General features: G+C 54.9%; 1 protein-coding gene across 1 annotated transcript in view; it reads right to left on the minus strand.

Annotated features, from left to right (window-relative positions):
* The window catches only part of POLA1 (DNA polymerase alpha 1, catalytic subunit), a 179539-nt gene that overhangs the window by 34863 nt on the left and 122064 nt on the right, over positions 1 to 22612 (minus strand). Inside the window, exon 33 of the mRNA XM_029079578.1 lies at positions 17624 to 17720. Coding sequence (XP_028935411.1) covers positions 17624 to 17720 — 97 coding nt within the window. The remainder of the gene's footprint in view (positions 1 to 17623; positions 17721 to 22612) is intronic.

Consider the following 22612-nt stretch of genomic DNA (forward strand, 5'->3'; position numbering starts at 1 on the left):
TGTGCCGATTACAGATGACCTTTGGAGTTGCTCAAGGTAGAGTCACAATCACGCTTTTTTTTTCCAAAAAAAAAAAAAAAAAAAAGAGCTGCCTTTCACCGTAATGTGTGAATGTATGAAATTAAATGAGGCTTGCAATGTAATCAGTGTGGTTGGCTGCTTTAATATATTCCATTTCAATTTCAAATCACCACAAGCCAAGAGTGACGAATCTAATTTGATCTGTTGTTCACAAAAACACTGGAAAGAGAAGAAGTGCGAAGGGCCATCCGAGGCGAGTAACATGGCCAGATTTCAAGAGCCGTTAATGGGTTCCAACTCCATTAGAAGTCCTCGAAGTTATTTAAAAAGACGGAGGAAGGGGAAAAAAAAAAAACCAAAAAAACCCCCCGAAGCCGTTGTAAAATAAAATGACCCCAAACCCACGCAAGCACATTAAAAAGGTTCAGGAGGAAAGTATTCATCAAACAAAAGCTACATTTTCAAATCAGAGAAAATTCAATAGTCTGGCTGAAATCGCCCCCCCCGCCCCCCGCCCAAAGCAAGTACTCTCAAAAGGTCAAGCTTCTGATATTTAGCCGCCTCAGGGTGCCTGCCCTTAAAGCACTAAAAAAGGCGCCATTTTGCCTGGGTTTCCGTGGGGCCGGTGGGTTATTAGTGGAGACTTTCTCTGCTGGGTCCCTGATGTTTATTTTGGCCGCTTTAACCAAATTCTTCATCCCCCCCGGCCTTGGCCACCCCTCCCCTCGGCCAGCTCCCGGCTGTCTCTGGGCCGGAAGATTTACGAGGCACATAAATGCCGTTCGTAATAACATCTTCCTCCAGATGAATTCCCCGGGCCCCATCAGGGCCGGTTTGCCACGGCGCATCCTCAATCTCAGAGGTTATTCTCGCAACTCCCACTGCTCAAATCCAAAAGCTTTGGTTCGTATCCCTCCCCGACTCGGCCGGAGTTGGGGCTCAGCGGATGGGGCCCGGGGGCCTGGGTTCTAATCCCCGCCCCGCCACCCGCCTGCTGTGTGACCCTTCGCTTCTCGGGGCCTCTGCTCCCTCATCTGGAGAATGGGGATGAAGACCGTGAGCCCCCGCACAGACCGGGTCTGACCCCATCAGCCGGCATCTACCGCGGCGCTCAGCACAGTGCCTGGCATCTGGTAAGCGCTTAACAAATGCCATAAAAAAAAAAAAGCCCATCTCCCTCACCTTAGGGTCCACTCAGTGGCCACTTTAGCACTTCCGCTTCACCCAACACTTGGGCGTTCATCACCTCGGGCTCCTCTCTCTCCCCGAAAACCGACGTCCCTAACTTCTGACTCTATCCCTTCCTCCTATCCCTAATGGATCTCGGCACCCGCCTTCACGCTTCCCATCTACCGACTCAGTTTCTCTGTACTCTCCCGAGCCCTTAGCACCGTGTCCCGCACCTAGTAAAGAACTGATTCCAGGCCAGATGGAATCGATCGGCTCTCTGAGGGCAGGGATCACGTCGACCAAGTCTACTCTCCCCTTCCAGATGCTCAATACCGTGCTCTGCACGCCGCGGGCGCTCAATAAATTCTACCGAAGGAAGGGCTGATCGACGCTGCCAACGGAGGGTCTGGCGGAAGACGCCAAGGATGGGAATGAAAACATTGAACAACAAAACAAAAACCGTGGCCACCTGCTTCGGCATATGTTGACAACCAAGTGCCCAAAACAGACCCAAAATGAGCATCCGTTAGGCAGCAGAAGTGAGCAAAATCCTTAATGGACCGGCTGTCGCATTCCGGTTGATCGAAGAGGCAGATTTGGGGAGAGGGGTTGGCATTCAGACTGAGGTAGGAGAAGGAGGGAAAGAACGCAGGGAGGGAGTAGGAAGGGGGAAAACTCCAGTAAACACTCCTCCTGATTCAATTTGACGGTTCTTTTCGGAGGGACGACGACAGTGAATGAGCCCTGTCCCTTGGCCTCCTTTTCAAAATCCTATTATTTACATTGCAGAGAGCACCCTGTCAGGGGCAGACGCCCCATACGTGCAGATCATCTCCGTAACTCTTTTCACCTGCTTTCTTATTTACGGCACTTGTTCGGCGCTTACCCCGCGCCAGGCGCCGTGTTAAGCGCCCAAGCGGGTCCAGGCTAATGGGGTCGGGCGCAGTCCCCGTCCCTCACGGGGTCCACGCTCTTCACCCCCACTGCAGAGACGAGGTAGCCGAGGGGCGGAGAAGTGAAGCGACCCGACCGAGGTCACGCGGCCGACACGCGGTCGCGACGGGATTAGAACCCAGGTCCTCTCACTCTCTCGGGCGCCGGGTCTTTCCGCTGACTGACTGACGGATCAGAGACACTCGGAATAACCTCCCCCGAACCGGGGAGAAGCCTAAAGTCTTTAATGATTGCCAGACAGAGAGATTAGGAAAAGTAGCTTAATTTGAAAGGCTTAACTCAAGCAAAACAAACCTTTTAATTCCCATCATAATTCATATAGCTCACATTGAAAACATCATTAAGTTCAAAATGTTTCCCTACATATACTTGGAAGCACACACAATTTATAATTCCAAGGAACGTAACCGTATTTTGTTTTCGCCCTAAGCCCTCCCCATGAACCTGCGGGTCTCGGGGTTGTTGTTTTTTTTTATTCAGTTGCTAATTCAAATATTATTTCTGATACAAATATACGGTGCATCGAGCCTATTTATCACTCACTCGTACACTTCATAATCACATTACAACCCCACTGAGTTCTGAATACCACTCGCAGTTCAAACTACTCAAGTTAAGCACCGTTACTTGCAAGGCAAGATTGGCAGTAATTAAAGGTCTTATTTAGTAGTTGTTGGTAACCACTTTTTTCGGGGGGGGGGGGGGGAGAGAAAAAAACAATGGAAAGTACCAGAGATACATTTAATTTGGTAATTGTACTTTCATTAATGAGATTTATCTGGGACATTTACTTTCAGCTCGGGTTAAAACCAAGACGTGCTCAAGTGTTGGTCGGCGTCTTCGGGCTCCGTGAGGCATTTCGCCCATGAGGAGAATTTTAATATCTTGTAACCTCTAGGGGATGGAATGGAGCAATACCACCACGCTTATAATAATAACGATGATAATAATAATGATATATAAAAAAGCCACACATCGACAACGGTACTTTGTACTTCTCCAGCGCCTCTCATTAGCGGGTTTCGGGGGGGTTTTCCGCACGCCTTACCACGACTGGCTTTCCGAAAAGACGAGACAACTGGATCCGGGCGTGATGACGGGTTGCCAGTGGCTCGGAGAGAGTTGGTGGAAGAACCAGGAATAGAACGGAGGATTCTTGACTCACCACCAGCTTGTGCTGCGCTGACAGGCGTAACCCATCTAGGGAGGCGGCCTGGCTTGGCGGAGCGCTCAGTACGGTGCCTGAACAGACACCACGTGAAACTCTCAATTCTCTGATTTCTTGATTTTCCTTCAAGTCAGTCCCTCTGGACTTCTTATTTTGCTTATCGATTATAGCAAGTCCGATCGAGTGAAAAGAGCGGCACGCGTTAGCGGAGAGAGTCGGGGCCAGGCAAGTCAGCTGACCTGGGGTCCAGACCGTCAGCTCACTGTGTTGTCCTCTCTCAAGCGCTCAGTACAGTGCTCTGCACAAAGTAAGCACCCAATAAATGGGTACTGATGGGATTCGTTAAGCCAAGCACCGTCCTAAGCGCCGGTCGTCCCACGTCTTAATCCCCATTTTACAGATGAGCTGAGGCCCAGAGATGATGATAATAATAATAATGTTGGTATTTGTTAAGCACTTACTATGTGCAGAGCACTGTTCTAAGCGCTGGGGGGAGATACAGGGTCATCAGGTCGTCCCACGCGAGGCTCGCAGTTAATCCCCATTTTACAGATGAGGGAACTGAGGCACAGAGAAGTGAAGTGACTCGCCCACAGTCACACAGCTGACAAGCGGCGGAGCAGGGATTTGAACCCATGACCTCTGACTCCCAAGCCCGGGCTCTTGCCACTGAGCCACGCTGCTTCTCCGCAGCGTGCGGATGTGAAGGACTTGCAGATGCGAAGGGCTTGCCCAAGGTCACACGGCAGACAAGTGGCGGAGCCGGGACTGGAACCCACGACCTCTGCCTCCTTCAGGCAAGTCGATTCACCTCTCCGGGCCTCGGTCCCCTCTTGTACCGGATGGGGGTCGGGAGGGCGAGCCCCATGGGGGGGCAGGGACTGTGTCCGACCCGATGAGCTTCTGTGTCCCCCAGGGCTTGGCGCAGAGTAAGCACTTAAAAGAAATACTGTTAAAAAAACAACAAAAAAAAGGGGGGGAGGTGGCCGGAATAACAATGTTGGTATTTGTTAAGCGCTTAGTATGCGCAGAGCACTGTTCTAAGCGCCGGGAGAGATACAGGGTCACCAGGTGGTCCCACGTGAGGCTCCCAGTTAATCCCCAATTTTCAGATGAGGTCACGGAGGCACAGAGAAGCGAAGCGACTCGCCCGCAGTCGCACAGCTGACAAGCGGCAGGGCCGGGATTCGAAGCCAGGACCTCTGACTCCCAAGCCCGGGCTCTTGCCACTAGAAGCGAGGGGCCCAAGGGTGACGGGGAAGTGGAGGAGTTTATTTAGCCTACTCGGTGCGTCTGCTACTCGTTTCCTCCCGACGGCAGCCCAGTCCACTTCACTCCCCTACCGCCAACCTTCTCGCTGTGCCTCTAGTCCGTCTATCTCGGTACGGGTGGCGGGACCTTGGGCAAGGAGCCGGACAAGGAGGACCCGGGTTCTAATCCTGGCTCCGCCCCTGCCTGCGGCGTGACACCGGGCAAGTTACCCCACCTGGACAACGGGGATTACGACGACGGGCCCCCGTCCAACCCGATTTGCTCGTATCGAGCCCAGCGCTTAGTACAGTACCTGGTACATAGTAAGCACGGTACATGGAGAAGCAGCGTGGCTCAGTGGAAAGAGCCCGGGCTTTGGAGTCAGAGGCCATGGGTTCGAATCCCGGCTCTTCCCCTTGTCAGTTGTGACACCGTGGGCAAGTCACTTTACTTCTCTGGGCCTCAGTGACCTCATCTGTAAAATGGGGATGGAGACCGTGAGCCTCACGTGGGACAACCTGATGCCCTGGATCTCCCCCAGTGCCTAGAACAGTGCTCTGCACATAGGAAGCGCTTAACAAATACCAAAATGCCACCGTCATTAAGCGCTTAACGGATATCATTAAAAAAACGAAACAAAAAAAAAAATCCACAACTCTCTCCCGGAGCCACTTTCTACTTCTGTCGCTCCCGTTGAACCGCTTCAGCGGAACGTACCCTGTAATTTCTCTGCCTGGGTTCTTTTCTTCCATTTCAGGCTGTGGCTTAATATCTTTTACCCTTTCCCCGGCGCTCAGTACGGCGCTTTCCCCCAGCGAGGGTTCAGACCCAAGTCGGAAATGACGACCCCCGGGACAGGTTGGCACGGTGGCCGACCTCCTCCCCGACGCCGGCTCTGACGGCCAACCTGGTCGCCGGCTCGCTCCCTCGATCCCCATTTTCCAGGTGAGGAGACTGAGGCACGGAGAAGTGAAGCGACTCGCCCAGGGTCACGGACGGGGCGGAGCCCAGGGCCGGGCTCGTCGCTTCTCCTCAATCCTCGCCAGCGACTGGAAGAATCCTCTTCCTTCGGAGCTTGCTGAATTAGGCTGATGAGCGATAAGTGAAGAAATGGGACGCAAAAGTACATTTCATTCAATTATTTTGACAAGTGTCGTTTAGTCCTAATTATTTAGCAAAATTCTTCATAGCAGACTGATAAATTCGATGCGGCATCCTGGAAAAGTGCAGATGAAGCCTTTAATAACAGGGGCTGTTGTGAGCGGTTCATTAACTGCAATTCAGGATTTTCAGAGCCCTTTCTGTTAAGCTTCAGCGAGACGCGAAACTTTGGCTTCTTTGTTGTTCGAGAAAAAAAAAAAAAACAAGTGGTTTTTGAGGAAATGCAGAGTCAAATACCTTACTTCTTCAATGCAACTAATGACACTTGAGAATTTCACGAAGGAGTAAACATCTCAATCAACGACATCTGTTGAGCGCTCACCGTGTGCGGAACACTGCGCCGAGAGCCCGGGAGAGGACAACGCGACAATAAAACAGACACATTCCCTGCCCACCGGGATCTTACAGTCTACGGGGACTCTGGAAATAACACCGTCGGTTTCACGCGGTGCCGTTTTTAGAATTTTAAGAGTGGAGTTACTTAGGACACGCTTTTTCCCTATCGCCCCCTATTACCGTTCTCACCCGCGGCGACGGAGGAAAGACTGCGTCTCGGAAGTAACTCAACTTTTAAAACTGTGAGTTCAAAATATTTGACACAGATTGGATTTTATTTGTTTCGGCTCCTAAATGAAAGTAGCTGTCTGTCACTCCCGTTTATTATTTTTTTTTTTTCCTCCCGTCGTACCGTATGGATCTCGCGTAAAGTGAAAATGCCTGTTTTAAGATAAGTGGAGATTCCGCAGTATGTAACGCTCCCTTGTCAAAATAATTATGTTATTATATTCTGAGCTAAATTATTTAAGACGGGAAAACATTCTGATGTGCCATTTGACAGTTGTAATCCTGGCAGGATCTAATCCGCTTCTTTCGAGCCAACCACCCGTCGCTCGACAATACCGAATGGGGGGTTTGGTGGGCTGGGGTTCCGCATTCAGCCTCGACTCTTTGGGAGCGGGGTCGAAATCCCCACTGGGGTGACGAGTTCTCCTTTTCTTTTACTGCACCTGGGAGGCGCTTATTAGGTAGCAAGCGCTGTCCTAAGGGCTGGGGCAAACGCAAGTTCATCGGGTGCGACGCACTTTTACCTCCTACTGGGGCTGTGAGCCCCCACGTTGCACGGGGATTGGGTCCGACCCGATTAGACCGTACGTACCGCGGCGTTTAGAACAGTGCACACGGCGAATGCTTCCACGTACCATTTAAGACAACACAGCCGCCCCCGCCCCGCAAAAAACAAACGAGTACCCGGTCGCTACTCCCCATTCTCCTCCTACGCCTCTGACGGCTTCTTTCATTAAGGTACGTGTTGAACGCGTACTGTGCGTCAAGCGCCGGCCTGAGCGTCGCCGGTCACGTCGGCAACGGTCCCCGTCCCACACGGGGCCCACGGTCGAAATGGGAGGGAGAACGGGGGTCGAGGCGCCGTCTGGCAGTCGAGGAAACGGAGGCCCAGAGAAGCGAGGCGTCTTCATTCGTTCACTCGATAGTATTTACTGAGCGCTTACTACGTGCGGAGCACTGTACTAGGCGCTTGGAATGGACGGATTGGCAACAGATAGAGAGAGCGCGTCTTGCCCAACGTCAGGCCGCCGGGAGGAGAACCCGGGTCCCCGGACTCCCAGCCCGGGCTCTTTCCGCTAGGCCTGCCATCCTTCTCTCCACCTTCCTTCCCGGTTCCTCATCCTACCATCCCCTTAGGGAAGCAGCACGGCCCGGTGGACAAGAGCCCGGGCCTGGGAGTCGGAAGGATCTGGGTTCTAATCCCGGCTCCGCTATCCGTCCTCCGTGTGACCCCGGGGCAAGTCACTTCACCGCTCTGGGCCTCGGTTCCCTCACCTGTAAAATGGGGATGAAGAGTGTGAGCCCCGTGTGGGATAGGGATTGTGTCCAAACCCATCGGCTTGTATCCAGGACGGTGCCCGGCACAGAGTAAGCGCTTAACAAGTACCATTATTATTGTTATTATTATTATTGTTATTAGTCTACCTCTGGGTGTTCCTAATAGACTCTGTTGAGGCTCCTCTTCCCCTCATCACTCGTTCTTGGGGGACCTCGACCATCTGGAGGGTTTCCAGGCCCTCGCCCATCACACCCCAATTTTCCTCCCGCCTCTGGTTTTCCCACCTATTTTGGGGTTCCCCACGGGAACACAGGCGCCCCCGGAGACATCCGGCTCCTCATCTTCCCTACCTAATACGGAAAATTCAAAACTGCAAAATAAGAAGGGACGAGTCAGAATGCGAACCAGATCACCCGGACGAAGGGCGGTAGTAAAGGAAATTAAAAACCGCTACTCGAGTCAATAAAAGGTGGGGGTGGACTATAAATCCGTGTTTTTAGTGGACATCCAACAGCCGTATTCACTGAGCGCTTCCTATGGGCAGAGCAGTGTACTAAGCGCCTGAGAGAGTACAACGTAACGATATAACAGACATACTTCTCCGCTCACGACTACGACGCGGTCTAGACATGAACCAAAAATGCACTCCGGCAAGACATGGTATGTAGAAAATAGAAAAAAGATACATTTTGGGGTAAAGGTCAAAGATAACTTTCTGGAAAATGTACAACTATTCTCAAAGGCATCTGACCGACATCGAGACGAACTGAAAAAACGCTTCTAGGTGTTGCGAAACTCTCAATTCTTTGATTTCTTGACTTTCCTTCAAGTCAGTCCCTCTGGACTTCTTATTTTGCTCATCGATCATAGAAAGTCCGATCGACTGAAAAGAGCAGCACGCGCTAATGGAGAGAGTCTGGGCCAGGCAAGTCAAATGACCTGGGGTCCAGACCGTCAGCTCACTGTGTTGTCCTCTCTCAAGCGCTCAGTACAGTGCTCTGCACCAAGTAAGCACCCAATAAATACCACCGACCGACTCTAATCTCAGCTCTGCCATCCTCCCGCTGTGTGACCACGGGCAGGTCACCTCGCTTTACGGTGCCTCACCTTCCCCCTCTGCTGTAGAGAGGCAGCGGGCCTCAGTGGCAAGAGCCCGGGCCTGGGAGTCCGAGGTCATGGGTTCGAATCCCGCCCCCGCCACGTGGCAGCTGCGTGACTGCGGGTGAGTCACTTCACGTCTCTGTGCCTCAGTGACCTCATCTGGAAAATGGGGATGAAGACTGGGAGCCCCACGTGGGACAATCTGATGACTCTGCATCTCCCCCGGCGCTTAGAACAGTGCTCTGCACATAGTAAGTGCTTAACAAATACCAACATTATTATTATTCTTATAAAATGGTGGATCAACACCTAGTCTCCCTCTTACCTATAATTAATACCTGCAATTGATTTATTTGTATTAGTGTCTGTCTCTCCCCGCCCCCCCACAGACTGTAAGCTTGTCGTGGGCAGGGAACGTGTGAGCTTATCATCGTACCCTACTCTCACAAGCGCTTAGAACAGTGCCCTGCACACAGTAAGCGCTCAATGAATACGGCTGAAAGCATGAACCAATGGATGAATGAGCACCTGGACTGTGAGCCCCAGGTGGGACACGGACTTTTATCCAACCTGATTATCTTGTATCTAATCCAGCCCTCGAGTGCCTGGCGCACAGTAAGCACTGAACGGTGCCATTAATATAGCTATTGTGATTATTATTAGGAGAGAGGAAACGAGTGCGAAACGCATCACTATACAGGCACATCTGGAAAGTTAATATTCTCCTATCGACGACGATTATGACGATGATAATAATAATGATGATGAGAAGCGGCACGGCGTAGTGGAAAGAGCACGGGCCCGGGAGTCACGGGGTCATGGGTTCTAACCCCGACTCCGCCATCCGTCTGCTGGGTGACCTGGGGCAAGTCACTTCACTTCTCTGGGCCTTAGTTCCCTCTTCCGGAAAATGGAAAATGCCCCATACGGGCCAGGGATTGGGTCCGACCTGATGATCTCGCATCTACCGCAGCGCTTGGAACGGTGCCTGGCACAGAGTTAGCGCTCAACAGAGATGATATAAAATGGCATTTACTGAGCTGTTACTGTCTGCAGAGCACTGAACTAATTATCTGGGAGAGAACGATACGACTGTGTTGGCAGACACGCTCCCTGCGGCTCTAACTTGCTTCGGAAATACATTCACTTCAGAAGCAGCGTGGCGTAGCGGATAGAGCCCGGGCCAGGGGGTCAGGAGGTCATGGGTTCTAATCCCGGCTCGGCCACCTGACTGCTGTGCGACCTTGGGCAAGTCACTCCGCTTCTCTGTGTCCTTCAGTTCCCTCATCTGGAAATAATGATAAGGATGGGATTTAAGAGCTCACTGTGAGCCAAGCGCTATTCTAAGAGCTGGGAGGGAGGCACGGTAATCAGGTGGCCCCACGTGGGGTTCACGGTCTTAATTTTACAGAAGAGGCAACCGAGGCCCAGAGAAGTGAAGTGACTTGCCCAGAGTCACACAGCTGACAGGTGGCGGAGCCGGGATTAGAACCCACGACCCCTGACTCCCAAGCCCTTCCCACTCCGTGGGGAGTGAGACCGTGAGCCCCGCGGGGGACGGGGACTGTATCCAACCCCATCTGCCCGCATCCACCCCAGCGCTTAGTACAGTGCCTGGCACACAGTAAGCGCTGAACAGATACCATCATCATTCCCGTCTTCCCCTCCCCGCGGGGCTCGGGAAGGTACAGGGCAAGAGACTCGGTGGAGAACACGGGCCGCTCACGACAAGGTTACGGCCTAGGGGTGACCCCCCCCCCCCGGGAAGCGCTTAATAAATAGCCGGAGTCCCCCGTTCTCCAAACCCTGAGGGCAAGTCCCCAGGACTCTGATCCTCTCTAGATCGCAAGCTCGCCGAGGGCGGGGATCGCGGCTACCCACCCGGTGAGACCGTAGCCTCCCAAGAGCCGAGCGCTCTGCACACCGTAAGCGCTCGGTAAACACGGCCCGGTGACCGACTGTCGAGACACGGAGGGCCTGACTTGGGGCCGCTGGGCTGGCCCGAAGTAATTTTTAATGTTTGAAATAAAATTTCATAAAGTTTTTACTAGATAATTACACTTCCTGATTTTGTAATTAGTGGAAGTACATGCAATTACATAATAATTATGATAGTAATTACGTAATTAAGATGCATAATTATGTAGTAAAAAACATCGTGGAAATAAACCCATGTACCGGGTAAGCACAATACATTCCCAAAGTAAATTCACCAGCTCAACTGTTTCTCTTTAAAGAGAAGCCTTTTTTCCAAATACCCAAGTGATTAGCTCGTATTATCGACCACTGCTTGGGAACTTTCCGCACGACTCCGGTCTTTTTTCCCCCCCCAGTTAGTTACGGAAGCGTTGAGAAAGAGCTGGAAAAATCCCCATCTCTCCCTTCCTCTGGCAACTTAATTCGAGCGACGGTTTACTTGGCAACTGGGCTGTGGGCTCACGGCTTGATTTTTCCGTTTTCGTTTCGGGAGCGCTCCCTTCTCACCACCCCGTCCCGAAACCCGCAAACCGAAGGCAAGGAATAACGAGAATCGTGACGCCAAGCCGACGCTGAGCCTCCACTGGGTCTTCAATTGCTGGGGAGGATCATCAGGCAGGAGAGAGTCTCCGTCTTCTACAGCGTCAGCCCGCTGGGGGCAAGGAGCGTCGTCCGTCCTCCGTCACTAGAAGCAGCGTGGCTTAATGCAAAGAGCCCGGGATCGGGAGTCAGAGGTGGCGGGTTCGAATCCCGGCTCCGCCACCTGTCGGCCCGGCGACTCTGGGCAGGTCACTTCGCTTTCCCGGGCCCCGGTCACCTCACGTGGAAAATGGGGTTGAAGACTGTGAGCCCCCACGTGGGACAACCCGATGACCTTCTATCTCCCCCAGCGCTCAGAACGGCGCCCGGCACATAGTAAGCGCTTAACGAATACTCTCCTCATCATCTCTCTCCTGTGGCTTGCAACTCGCCTTTTAGAGACTAAATTGGCAGAATGCAGAGAGAAGCATAAAGCAGCAGGACAAGGGACTCCATGCTGCCATGGAAAGAGATAAACAGTGTCGGTTCCGACTCGCGTCGCGTATAAAAATAGCTCGGAGGAACGGAAAACAAAAGAGGGAGAATGGGGGAGAAAAAATGGTGAATGGGACTTCCAGGTGAATTGACTTTCTCCGGAGGTGGAGAGAAAAGCAAATCGTGGTCGCTCCTCATTCGACAGATATTTACAATAGCTACGGACGGGCTTCCCGTCACAGTCAACTCCGTAGTTTTGAGGGAATCCCAGTTCCCCCGGGGCACAGGCAGGGCCTCGCCACTTTCCCAGGATTTCCGAGACTCGCCCAGCAGCAGCAGCACAGGTTGGAGAGGCAGGAGGACCTGGGTTCTAATCCCCGCCTGCCGTGGGACCTCGGGCAGGTCGCTTCGCTTCTCCGTGCCTCAGTTCCCTCATCTGTAAAATGGGGATGGAGCCCGTGAGCCCCACGTGGGACAAGGACAGCGTCCACCCCGATCCGCGTGCGTCCACCCCGGCGGTTAGTACCGCGCCTGGGACATACGTAAGGGCTTAAAAGATACCGTAATTATTATAAGTGGCGTGGCAGCCGGGGCCCGTCCGGCGGTCGGGCCTGGTCTCCGTGCGGAGCGGGAGGGAGGGAGGGAGGGAGGGTGTGGGGAGCGAGGCAGGGAGGAGGACGCGGCGACGAGAATCGATAGCCACCGGTGGCCCTCCCCACCCCCGCTGGAGGGGCTGCCCGGAATCCGGACCGGAAGCTCGACCAACGGGCCTTTCCCGTCACTTCTCTGGGCCTCAGTCCCCTCATCTGTAAAATGGGGATTAAAACCGTGAGCCCCACGTGGGGCGACCCGATGACGCCGTATCTCCCCCGGCGCTTACAACGGTGCTCTGCACAGAGTAAGCGCTCAATAGATACGAACCAATGAATGCCCTTGGGCAAATCATTTCCCCTCTCTGGGCCTCGGTCACCTCCTCGGTAAAACGGGGATAAGAGCGGGAGCCCCACGGGGGACGGGGGCCGCGTCCAACCCGACGACCCTGTATCCACCCCAGCGCTTAGATGAGTGCTCGGCACATAGTGAGCGCTTACCAAGTACCACGCTAATGCCAATTATTATTAAATACTCCGGAGGGGTGGAGGCCAAGCGGGATGACCGAGGAGAGACTGAAAATGCGGGACAAGAACAAGGGGAAGGAAAGGGAGAGTCCTCAGAGGGCCAAGCCAAGAACCGATAATAAGTAGAGCGAAAGGTTCAGGTGAGAGAAAGCACCTCCCCCTTCTTCAAAACACACTCAGTCTGGACAATGGGGCCAAAATTTGGACTGATTCTCCGTTCGCCCCAAAACCGTTCACTTATCCCTATTCAAGCCAAGGCGCCGGAGGAGTTGACAGAGTCAAATGGAACTATTACCTTCCGCCAAAGCGTAAATGGATTTTCCCTCATATGTAGCTGCTATATTCCTCTAAAGACTCCTTCGGATCCATTATTCTGTATGTGTAGTAATAATACTATGCATTGTACATTCTGGAGCAGTTACAGTAATAATACCAGAGTCCCACTGAAATCAGATTTAAAAATGTTATGTAGTTACTGTGAATATGCGGTAAACACTTCACCAAAGTGAATAACAGTCCTTTACAATTTCCAAGGAAAGGGAAAAACACCAAATGGGGTTAATTCACATTAGGGGCTAATGGTCCACACACCTTCGTGTCTGAAAGCAATGCAAACACAAAAAGCCTTTCAAAGAGAGGCACTTTCGACTTCATTTAAAAATAAGCCTCTTTTTAAAACGTTTTTCCGCGCTCTGCCAAGCGGCCGAGCTCCGGACAAAGATCAAAACTCCAGCACCCGTCGGCCGCCTCGGGAAAGGACCGGGCCGGACGACGGGGCGTTCCGAATCGGGGCTACGGAACCCGCGCGGGAAACGGACTCGTTTCCCCCGAGTCCGCGAACCGGCGACTCGGAGCCCGGTTCGATTTTCACCCATCCAACGATGGACCGTATTTACTGAGCGCGCGCAGCGTGCGGAGCACTCGATTAAAACCCTCGAGAGAGAGAGAGAGAGAGAGAGAGGAAAATACAACGGGGTTGGCAGGTCCGGTCCCTGCCCACGACGAGCACACGGTCTAGAGGAGGAGAGAGACGTGAATAGAAACGAATAGACGGATACGGCCGTAAGCGCCGGGGGGTTGGGAGAGGGGGACGAATGAGGGGAGCGAATCGGGGCGACGCAGGAGGAGGAGAGGGGGGCTCAGTCAGGGAAGGCCTCTTGGAGGAGACGGCCTACGCTGAGGCTCTGAACCGGGGGAGAGCCGTCCGTCGGACGTGAAACGGGAGGGCGTTCCAGGCCAGAGGCGGGACGTGGGCCAGAGGTCGCCGCCGAGATGGAGGCACAGTGAGAAGGTCGGCATTTACAAGAGCGAAACGTGCCGGACTGTAACAGGAAAGCAGCGAGGCGAGGTAGCCGGGGGCGAGGCGACGGAGGGCTTTAAAGCCGACGGGAAGGGGGTTCTGTTCGATGGGGAGGTGGCCGGGCAACCCCCGGAGGCTCTCGAGGAGCGGGGCAACGGGGCCTGATTATCTTGTGGAAAAACGACCCGGCAGCAGAGCGAAGCGCGGCCTGGAGTGGGGAGAGACGGGAGGTCGGCAACGAGGCCGACGCGGTGACCGGGACGGGATTCAACGGAGGTTTGGACGGAAAGGAGGGGGGCGGGCTTGTCTCTATCTGGCGCCGAACCGTGTGTCCCAAGCGCTTAGGACAGCGCGCGGCACACGGCAAGCGCTCAACGAACACCAGCGAATGAACGAACGACGCGGCGAAGGTGGGACCGACGGGATTTAGCGACGGGTCCAACGGGACGGGGGAGTCGAGGATCACGCCGCGGTCACGGGCTGGTGAGACGGCGAGGGTGGCTGTGCCGTCTTCAGTGACGGGAGAGGCACGGGGAGGAGGAGGTTTGGGTGGGAAGAAGAGGGGCTCTGATCGGGACTAGGCTGAGGTGTCGGCGGGACGTCCGAGTAGAGACACCTCGAAGGCAGGAGGAAACGCGACAGCGGCGTCCTCCTCCACACGCTGCCTGCCGCTCGCCCTCCCCATCTCCGGTTGCCTTCTGAAACCGGGGCTCCGTTCCGCGGCACGTCCAACCTGGCTACGTCCCGGAGCGCTTCGGGGTTCGCCGGGGCTGCCCCGGGCAGTCGGGGAGGACCGGGCCGCTCCAAGGAGCGTTTATATTCACGTCCGTCTCCCCCTCTAGACTCGAGGAAGCGGCGTGGCTCAGTGGAAAGAGCCCGGGGCCAGGAGTGGGAGGTCGTGGGTTCTAATCCCGGCTCCGCCACCCCGCGGCGTGACTTCGGGCAACTTCTCGGTGCCTCGGCGACATCATCTGGAAAATGGGGATGAAGACTGGGAGCCTCACGTGGGACGACCCGATGACCCCGTATCTTCCCCCAGCGCTTAGAACGGTGCTCGGCACGCGGTAAGCGCTTAACGAATACCAACATTATTACTGTGGGCTGGGAACGAGTCTCCCGACTCTATTGCACTGTATCCTCCCCACCCATCAACCGATACTATTAATTGAGCGCTTACTGGGTGTAGAGAACCGAACCAAGCACTTGGGAGAGTACACTACAGTAGACACGGTCCCCGCCCACAATGAGCTTACACCCTAGAGGACTCCCAAGCGCTCAGTACAGTGATGGTCGTGATGAGTGCATCATCACCGCGTAACCCTCGGGTTTTTTCTGCTCGAGCCCGTGCGAAATCTTCCAGCCCCATCAGGAAGCGACTCTGCAAAGGCGCGCAAGTGACCGTCAGCTCGTTCCGGACACGGAACGTGACCACTGGTCACGCTGCGCCGCGCTCTCCCGAGCGCTTACCACAGGGCTCTGCACATAGGAAGCGCTCGACAGATACCGTCGATCGACGGATACAGCGTGGTGTGACCTCAGTCAGGGCAACTGTGATGGTGGCGGCGGTTGATGCGCCAGGCACCGTAATAACAGCGATGATTCTGATATTCGTTCGGCGCTTACTAGGTACTGAGCGCTGCGGTGGCATCCGGCCAACCGGGGTGGGCACGGCCCCTCTCCCGCACCCGGACCGCGCTAAGAAGCAGCGGGGTCTGGCGGAGCCCGGGCTGGGGAGTCAGAAGAACCCGGGTTCCAGTCCCGCTTTGCCACTCGCCTGCCGTGTGACCTTGGGCAATTCGCTTCACCGGGCCTCGGGTCCCTCATCTGCAAAATGGGGATTAAGAGTGCGAGCCCCACGCGGGACCGTGTCCGGCCCCATTAACTTATCTCTAGCCCAGTACTCCGGATGCTGTGCGAAGCAGCGCGCCTCAGTGGAAAGAGCCCGAGCCTGGGAGTCGGAGGTCATGGGTTCGAATCCCAGCTGCGCCACTTGTCAGCCGTGTGACTGCGGGCGAGTCACTTCACTTCTCTGGGCCTAAATTCCCTCGTCTGTAAAATGGGGATTAACTGTGAGCCTCACGTGGGACAACTTGATTACCCTGTATCTACCTCAGCGCTTAGAACGGTGCTCTGCACGTAGTAAGCGCTTAACAGATACCAGCGTTATTATGGCTTTAGAACGGTGCTTGACACATAGTAAGCGCTTAATAAATACCACTATTATGATCACTGATCTCATCCAGCGTAACCCTAGAGACCTCACCGAGAAATAAGCCCAAGAGGGCCAGCGGTTCCGCCACCCCGGGGGTCCGGAGTTCCCCGCCCCACCAGCGTCCTCCCCGAGCCCGCCGCCTCTCCGCGCTCCGTCCGCCCCCGGCGCCGAAGCCAGCGAAGCAGGGCCGGGCCTGAGTTCCGGAAGCGACAGATTCCCCCGAAAGCCCCCGGCTCCCTCGGGGAAGGGGCCTGGGCCCTGACCCGTCGCCCCACTCGGACGGCGCGTCCTCCGAGGCCGTCGGATGGCGCCGGCTCTGCCTTCGGCCAGATCCGCCCCTATTCTCCAACCGTCGCGACGGCCGATTTTCCCAGCCCCTCTCCAGCCCCGGGCAGACGAAATGTTTCGACTTCACGGGCCCTGACGGCACCGAGTAAACGCGCCGCGGGCGACTAATGAGAGAAATGTGTAAATTCGCTTTAACGGAAATGAAAAAGGGCAACGGAATAGGTGTCTCCAATTCAAGGCGGGAGGAAAAAAACAACAAAAACCACACACTCGGCACGACGTTTCCGGATCCCGTAAGTGGTGTGACGAAGCCGGACCGGGACTGAATGGGGTCCAGAGACCCTCCACTTCTCTCTCTAGGTTGGACGCTTTAATGTGAGGGCCGCTTACTCTTAATAACCTCATAATAATGATAACGGCTCGATAATCAGCTCACCCTTCCGCCCTCCGAGGTTTGAATGGATCCGGCTCATTCAGTCGTACTTACCGAGCGCTTACCGTGTGCGGAGCGCGGCACTGAGCGCTTGGGAGGGTCCGCCAGAACGATCAACGGGCCCATCCCCTGCCCACGACGAGCTTCCGGGCGAGAGGGCGAGCAGAACCCCACCGCGCTACTTTCCCCCCCGATCCCCAGCTCCCGGGGGACCCGTTCCGTGGATGTTTCCTTGCCGTAATTCCAGGTTCCAGCCCAATGAGCACGTTTTCCCGTGCTCGGCTTATTACGGTTACGAAACTTGGGAGAAAATGGCATTTTCCAAATAACGGGGGCCGCTCGGGAGCCCCTCCGGCTCCTCTCCTCCCCGCCGGAAGCGGGGCTTCCCGCGACCTTCGCCGTGCGGGGAGGTCAAGAGATGGGGGGGCGGGCGTGTGTGTCGGGGGGGGGTCCCCCTCCTCGGCCACCCCCTCCGGGAGGGCAACCCCGTGGGGTCGGGAGTCGTCTCCCGCCGCCGTCTGCCGGCCCGGAGCGGCAGGACGGAGGAGGGCCGGCTTTTACGATGCAAATCTCCACTTTCGACTCCGGGGTAATTACAGTATTTTAACGTACCTTTCTCCTGCTCGGTAATAAGTTTCTCCTGGGCATAGTCCACGTCAAAAATGAACCGGTAAAAGCACAGCTGGGTGTACAGGGCCTTGTCGGAATACTGCAACAGAACAGAACATAAATGAGGCCCTCTGTTGGGGAAGGGGGAAAAGAAAAGCTTCCTCCTAATAGGGTACGTTCCCTAATACCGACTTCTATATTAAACCACATATAAAAAAAAAAAAAAAAAGGAAAAAAGAGGAGGGGGTGAGGAATACTAATGGCTCCTTTCCGTACCGTGGGTTCCTTTCATAATTCCGAGTAAATCCTGCCACTCGGATCACAGATTGCTACTTGCGGAGCGGCGGGCTGATTGTCCGCGCTGTCAAAAAAACGGATTTCGTCAAATTGAAAATTCCTATGCACCCGTGACAATTTGCACCGCTAATTGGGAAAAGTGGTACCCTCGGGCTCCCGGGAACTCCGGCCGTGCGGGCGGGAAGTTAAAACGTCGCCGGAGGCTGGTTAACGTTCGCCGCTCCGCTGTGCTCCCGACTCCGGGCCGGGGCCAGGATTCCTCTCGGCCGCGTGACCTCAGCCCGGTCACTTCGCTTAACTATAACAATACTGACGACGAAGGTCTCCGTCCGGCGCTTCCTAGGTGCCGAGCGCTAAGCGCCGGGGTGGACGCAGGCGAGTCAAGCCGGACACGGTCCTCGTCCCACACGGGGGCTCCCAGTCTCGAGCCCCAATTTCCGGACGAGGCGACTGAGGCTCAGAGAAGTGAAGCGACTCGCTCAAGGTCACGCAGCAGAAGAGCGGCAGAGCCCCTCTGACTCGCAGGCCCGGGCTCTATCCGCCGCGCCACCCCGCTTCCGACTTCTCCGGGCCTCAGCTCCCTCGCCTGGAAGATGGGGATGAAGACTGTGAGCCCCACGTGGGATGCGTCCAACCCGACTGGCTCGTACCTACCCCCGGAGCTTAGCCAAGTGCTTGGCACACAGTAAATGCCGGAGAAACGCAAAAACAGTTATCGTTACGATTATTATACGGGTACAGGAGGGCCGTGTGTGGAGAAGGATGGTTCCGAGCCAGGAAATATTCCCACTCCCTTACGGGGCTCGGACCCGAACGGGGTGACGGCTCCGCTCTGGGCCAAACCGCACGGTCGCCTCCCCTTCCCCGGGCCAGGAAACGACGCACGTCCCGTCCACTCCCCACGGCCCAGACGGCTCCCCCGTACACGCGGGCACGTGAGCGCACCGCCTCGCGTTCGGGACGAGGGGAGGTGTGGCCCAGTGGATCGGCGGACCCGATCCTTTCCCCTCCGCTCAGCTGTGCGACCCCGGGCAAGTCATTTCGCTTCTCTGGGCCTCAGTCCCCTCATCTGGAAAATGGGGACGAAGACCGGGAGCCCCACGTGGGACAGGGACCGTGTCCGACCCGATTAGCTTGGATCTCTCCCAGTGCTTCGTACGGCCGCCCCCCCGCCCCCGGGCCTGGGTCGGCGCTTAACAGATACCATACCGGGAAAATATATATGTACGTAATGTTGGTGTCTGTGAAGCGCTTACTATGTGCACTGTTCTAAGCGCTGGGGTGGATACAGGGTCATCAGGTGGTCCCACATGAGGCTCGGTCTTCATCCCCATTTTACAGATGAGGGAACTGAGGCACCGAGAAGTGAGGCGACCTGCCCAGAGTCACCCAGCTGACAGGTGGCGGGGCCGGGATTCGGACCCACGACCTGTGACTCCCAAGCCCGGGCTCTTGCCACTGAGCCACGCTGCTCCAGCACCGGAGGACACATTCCCTGCCCGTACCGAGCTTACGGTCAGAAACGGGGCCCTCTCCCAACCGGCGCTCAACGGCTTCTCGAGTCGACATCTTCCCAGGCTCGATCCGGTCAGTCGACCGTATTTACTGAGCGTCGACCGTGCCGAGCCCCGTACTGAGCGCCTGGGAGAGTCCGACAGAAGAATAACAGACCCGCTCCCCGCCCCCGCTGAACTCAGTCTCGAGGGGGAGACGGCCATTCATACGAAGACGATCACGGATACGTAGTACGTACGCGCTGGGGCGCGGGGGGAGGTAAATAAAGGGAGAAGATCAGGGTGACGCGGTAGGGAGTGGGAGAAAAGGAAAGGAGGGCTTAGGCGGGGAAGGCCGCTCGGAGGAGATGGGCCAAAACTGAACCCTGCGATGGGGGCAGTGGGCAGCTCGGGCTCGGAGGGCGGGTAGCGGCCTAGTGGAGCGAGCCTGGGCGCCGACGGATGCGAGTTCTAATCCCGGCTCCGTCCCCGTGTCCGCTGGGCGACCGTGGGCAAGTCACTTAACGGCTCTGTGCCCCAGTTACCTCGGCTGGAAAACGGGGATTTAAGACTGCGAGCCCCACGTCCAGCCCCATTACCTTGTATCGAAGCCAGCGCTTAGAACGGGGCTCGGCACGTAGCGAGTGCTTAATCGATACCACGATCATTATTATTCTCATTAGATCCGGCCACTCTTGGGCCGCTCAGATTCGTCTGGGGGAAACAGAGCGTAAAGACAGAATAGCGCCGTTCCCGGCCCAGGGCATCCCGCAGAGGAAACGCTTAATCGATACCACAATTATCATCGTTAGTATTAAAGACAGTTAATGACCAGTAGAGGAAAAATAAAAAGGAAATCGGGTAATATCAAGAGAAAAAAAAGAAAATCTCAATCAAAGACATCACAGGTCAGGTCAGGCCCGCGCCGGATCCGCGGATCCTGTCAAGCACGGGCCCCTCAGCTGGAGAAGCGGGTTGGCCTGGTGGCTAGATCCCGGGCCCGGGAGTCGGAGGATCTGGGTTCGGATCCCGGCTCCTCCGCCCGTCTGCTGGGTGACCTTGGCTGGGTCGCTCCCCTTCTCCGGGCCCCGGTTCCCTCCACCTGCAGAGGGGGGATTCCCGCTTCGACCGGGAGCCCCGCGTGGGCCCCGACGACCTTGCACCTACCCGGCGCTCACTACGGCGTCTGACACGTAGCACTTTCCGATCACCGTCAGGATGACGATTACTATCGCGTTGGCCACTCCGTGGCTCCGGGGCCGGTCTGTAACCGAGAGAGCCGTCGGCACCGCCCGGCACGCCGCCAGACCCGGTCGCTCCACCGGGAAGGCCGGCCGCCTCTCGGGCTACTCCCCCCGGAGCCTATAGACATCGGGCCGTCGGAACGGACCCCCCCGAGCCGGCCCATCCGTCGACTCCGGCTATCGTCTCCGGACGGGCACGTTGGCGGCCGTCTCTTTCTTCACCTGAACCTATTTTTAAAGACCAGTCACCTAGGAGCCTATTTTATTTCTTATTAGCTATTCTGCGATATGCATCATCATTATACTATTATATGCCAGTTATTTTTAGCAAATCCTGATTACCGCTTCCTGAAGGAAAAAAAAAAAAAAAAAGAGGAGGAGGAGGAGGAGGAGGACGACAGCGATTAAGTTATTTGTTTAGTTTTTTAGATTCGGCAGTAATTGCTAGTACACATCTCCCTGACTGCACTCATGCAGCAGGTTGAATGGAACACTGAAATTACCTCCTTCATAATAGTTTGTTTTGATAATGTATTGTGTGGGGAGATGATGAGAAACAGTTGCTGTCAATTTGATTAGCCATTATATTTTTATGTTAATTGCCACTATTGGGTCCATTCTGTTTAGTGTCACCATAGAAGCCATACAATGTTAGCATAAATAACAAATTGGAGTAAATTAGGAAGATATATTTTTGCCAATTCATTTTAATTGCCCGGCAGTCCTTCCGTTGGTTAACGCAGCTGTTGACCCATAATAAGCGCTAGGTCAATATAGCTGCTTGTCAATTCAGAAATGCAAAGTGCTGTGTTGCTGGTAATGGATATATGAGAACCTTTGCCAGCCAACTGAAGCAGGAGAGTGACAACCCACAGGATGGAATAACGCGTCAGCTATGGAGTTGAATGACCTGATATTAGTTGATGGGCTAATTGAAAGTCACTGCTTAAATGGATGAGGCAAATACACACACACACACACACACACACACGCACACAAAAAAGAAAAAAACAGGAAAAAAATTCATATATATATATGCATACACGTATATGCATCCATACACACAGATAATATACTAATCAAAAGAGCACTGTTCTTCTGTTTCCTGCCTCTCTCTCTGGCGATTCACAGGCCGGGTGTAAACAGAAAAGCCCCATGAACGTGGGACGGTCCGGAGTGGATTTCGGGAACCCGTGGGGAAGAGGAAACGGATGAACCGTGGTATCCGTCAGGCCCCTACCGGCGGATAATCCGGTTGAAAACTCAAAGCCCCGTGAGACTCCGAGCGTCGGAGGGTTCGGGGTGGGTTTCGGGAAGGCGTGGGGAAGAGGAAATCAACCAATTAGGGTATGTGTTAAGCGCCCACCGTCTGTCGAGCACTGGGGTGGATCGGGAAGATCGTCGGGTCCCGCGCGGGGCTCGCGAGAGGTGAGGGGACAAGGTCCCGAATCCCCGTTTTGCAGACGATGAAACGGAGGCACGGAGAAGCGAAGCCATTTGCCCAAGATCACACAGCAGGCAAGGAGAACGAGGGTCACGACTGTGACATCTGAGAAGGGCTTACCGTGGGCCGAGCCGCGTGGCTGCTACAAGTTAATCAGGACGGACACGCTCCCTGGCCCGCACGGGGCGCGCGGTCTCAGTAGGAGGGGGAGCAGGGATTGAACCCCCATTTTAGGAACCTAAGGCACAGCGAAATGACTTGCCCAAGGTCACGCGGCAGCTAAGTGGCGGAGCCAGGATTAGAGCCCTTCGACTCCCAGGCCCTCGCTCTTTCCACTAGGCCAAGCTGCTCCTCAAGGAAGATGTTACTTCTAGCTGAGATGAACGCTGAAAATAACACCCACTTTTGTTTTCTTGATTTTATACCATTAATTTAGGATGACTTGTAGGTATGGGGGTTTTTTTCTTCTTCTTCTTCTTTTTTTTTTGATTTTCATGATCCTTTCTCCTTTGGC

The sequence above is a fragment of the Ornithorhynchus anatinus genome, chromosome 15 (assembly GCF_004115215.2).
Source record: "Ornithorhynchus anatinus isolate Pmale09 chromosome 15, mOrnAna1.pri.v4, whole genome shotgun sequence".
Lineage (NCBI taxonomy): Eukaryota > Metazoa > Chordata > Mammalia > Monotremata > Ornithorhynchidae > Ornithorhynchus > Ornithorhynchus anatinus.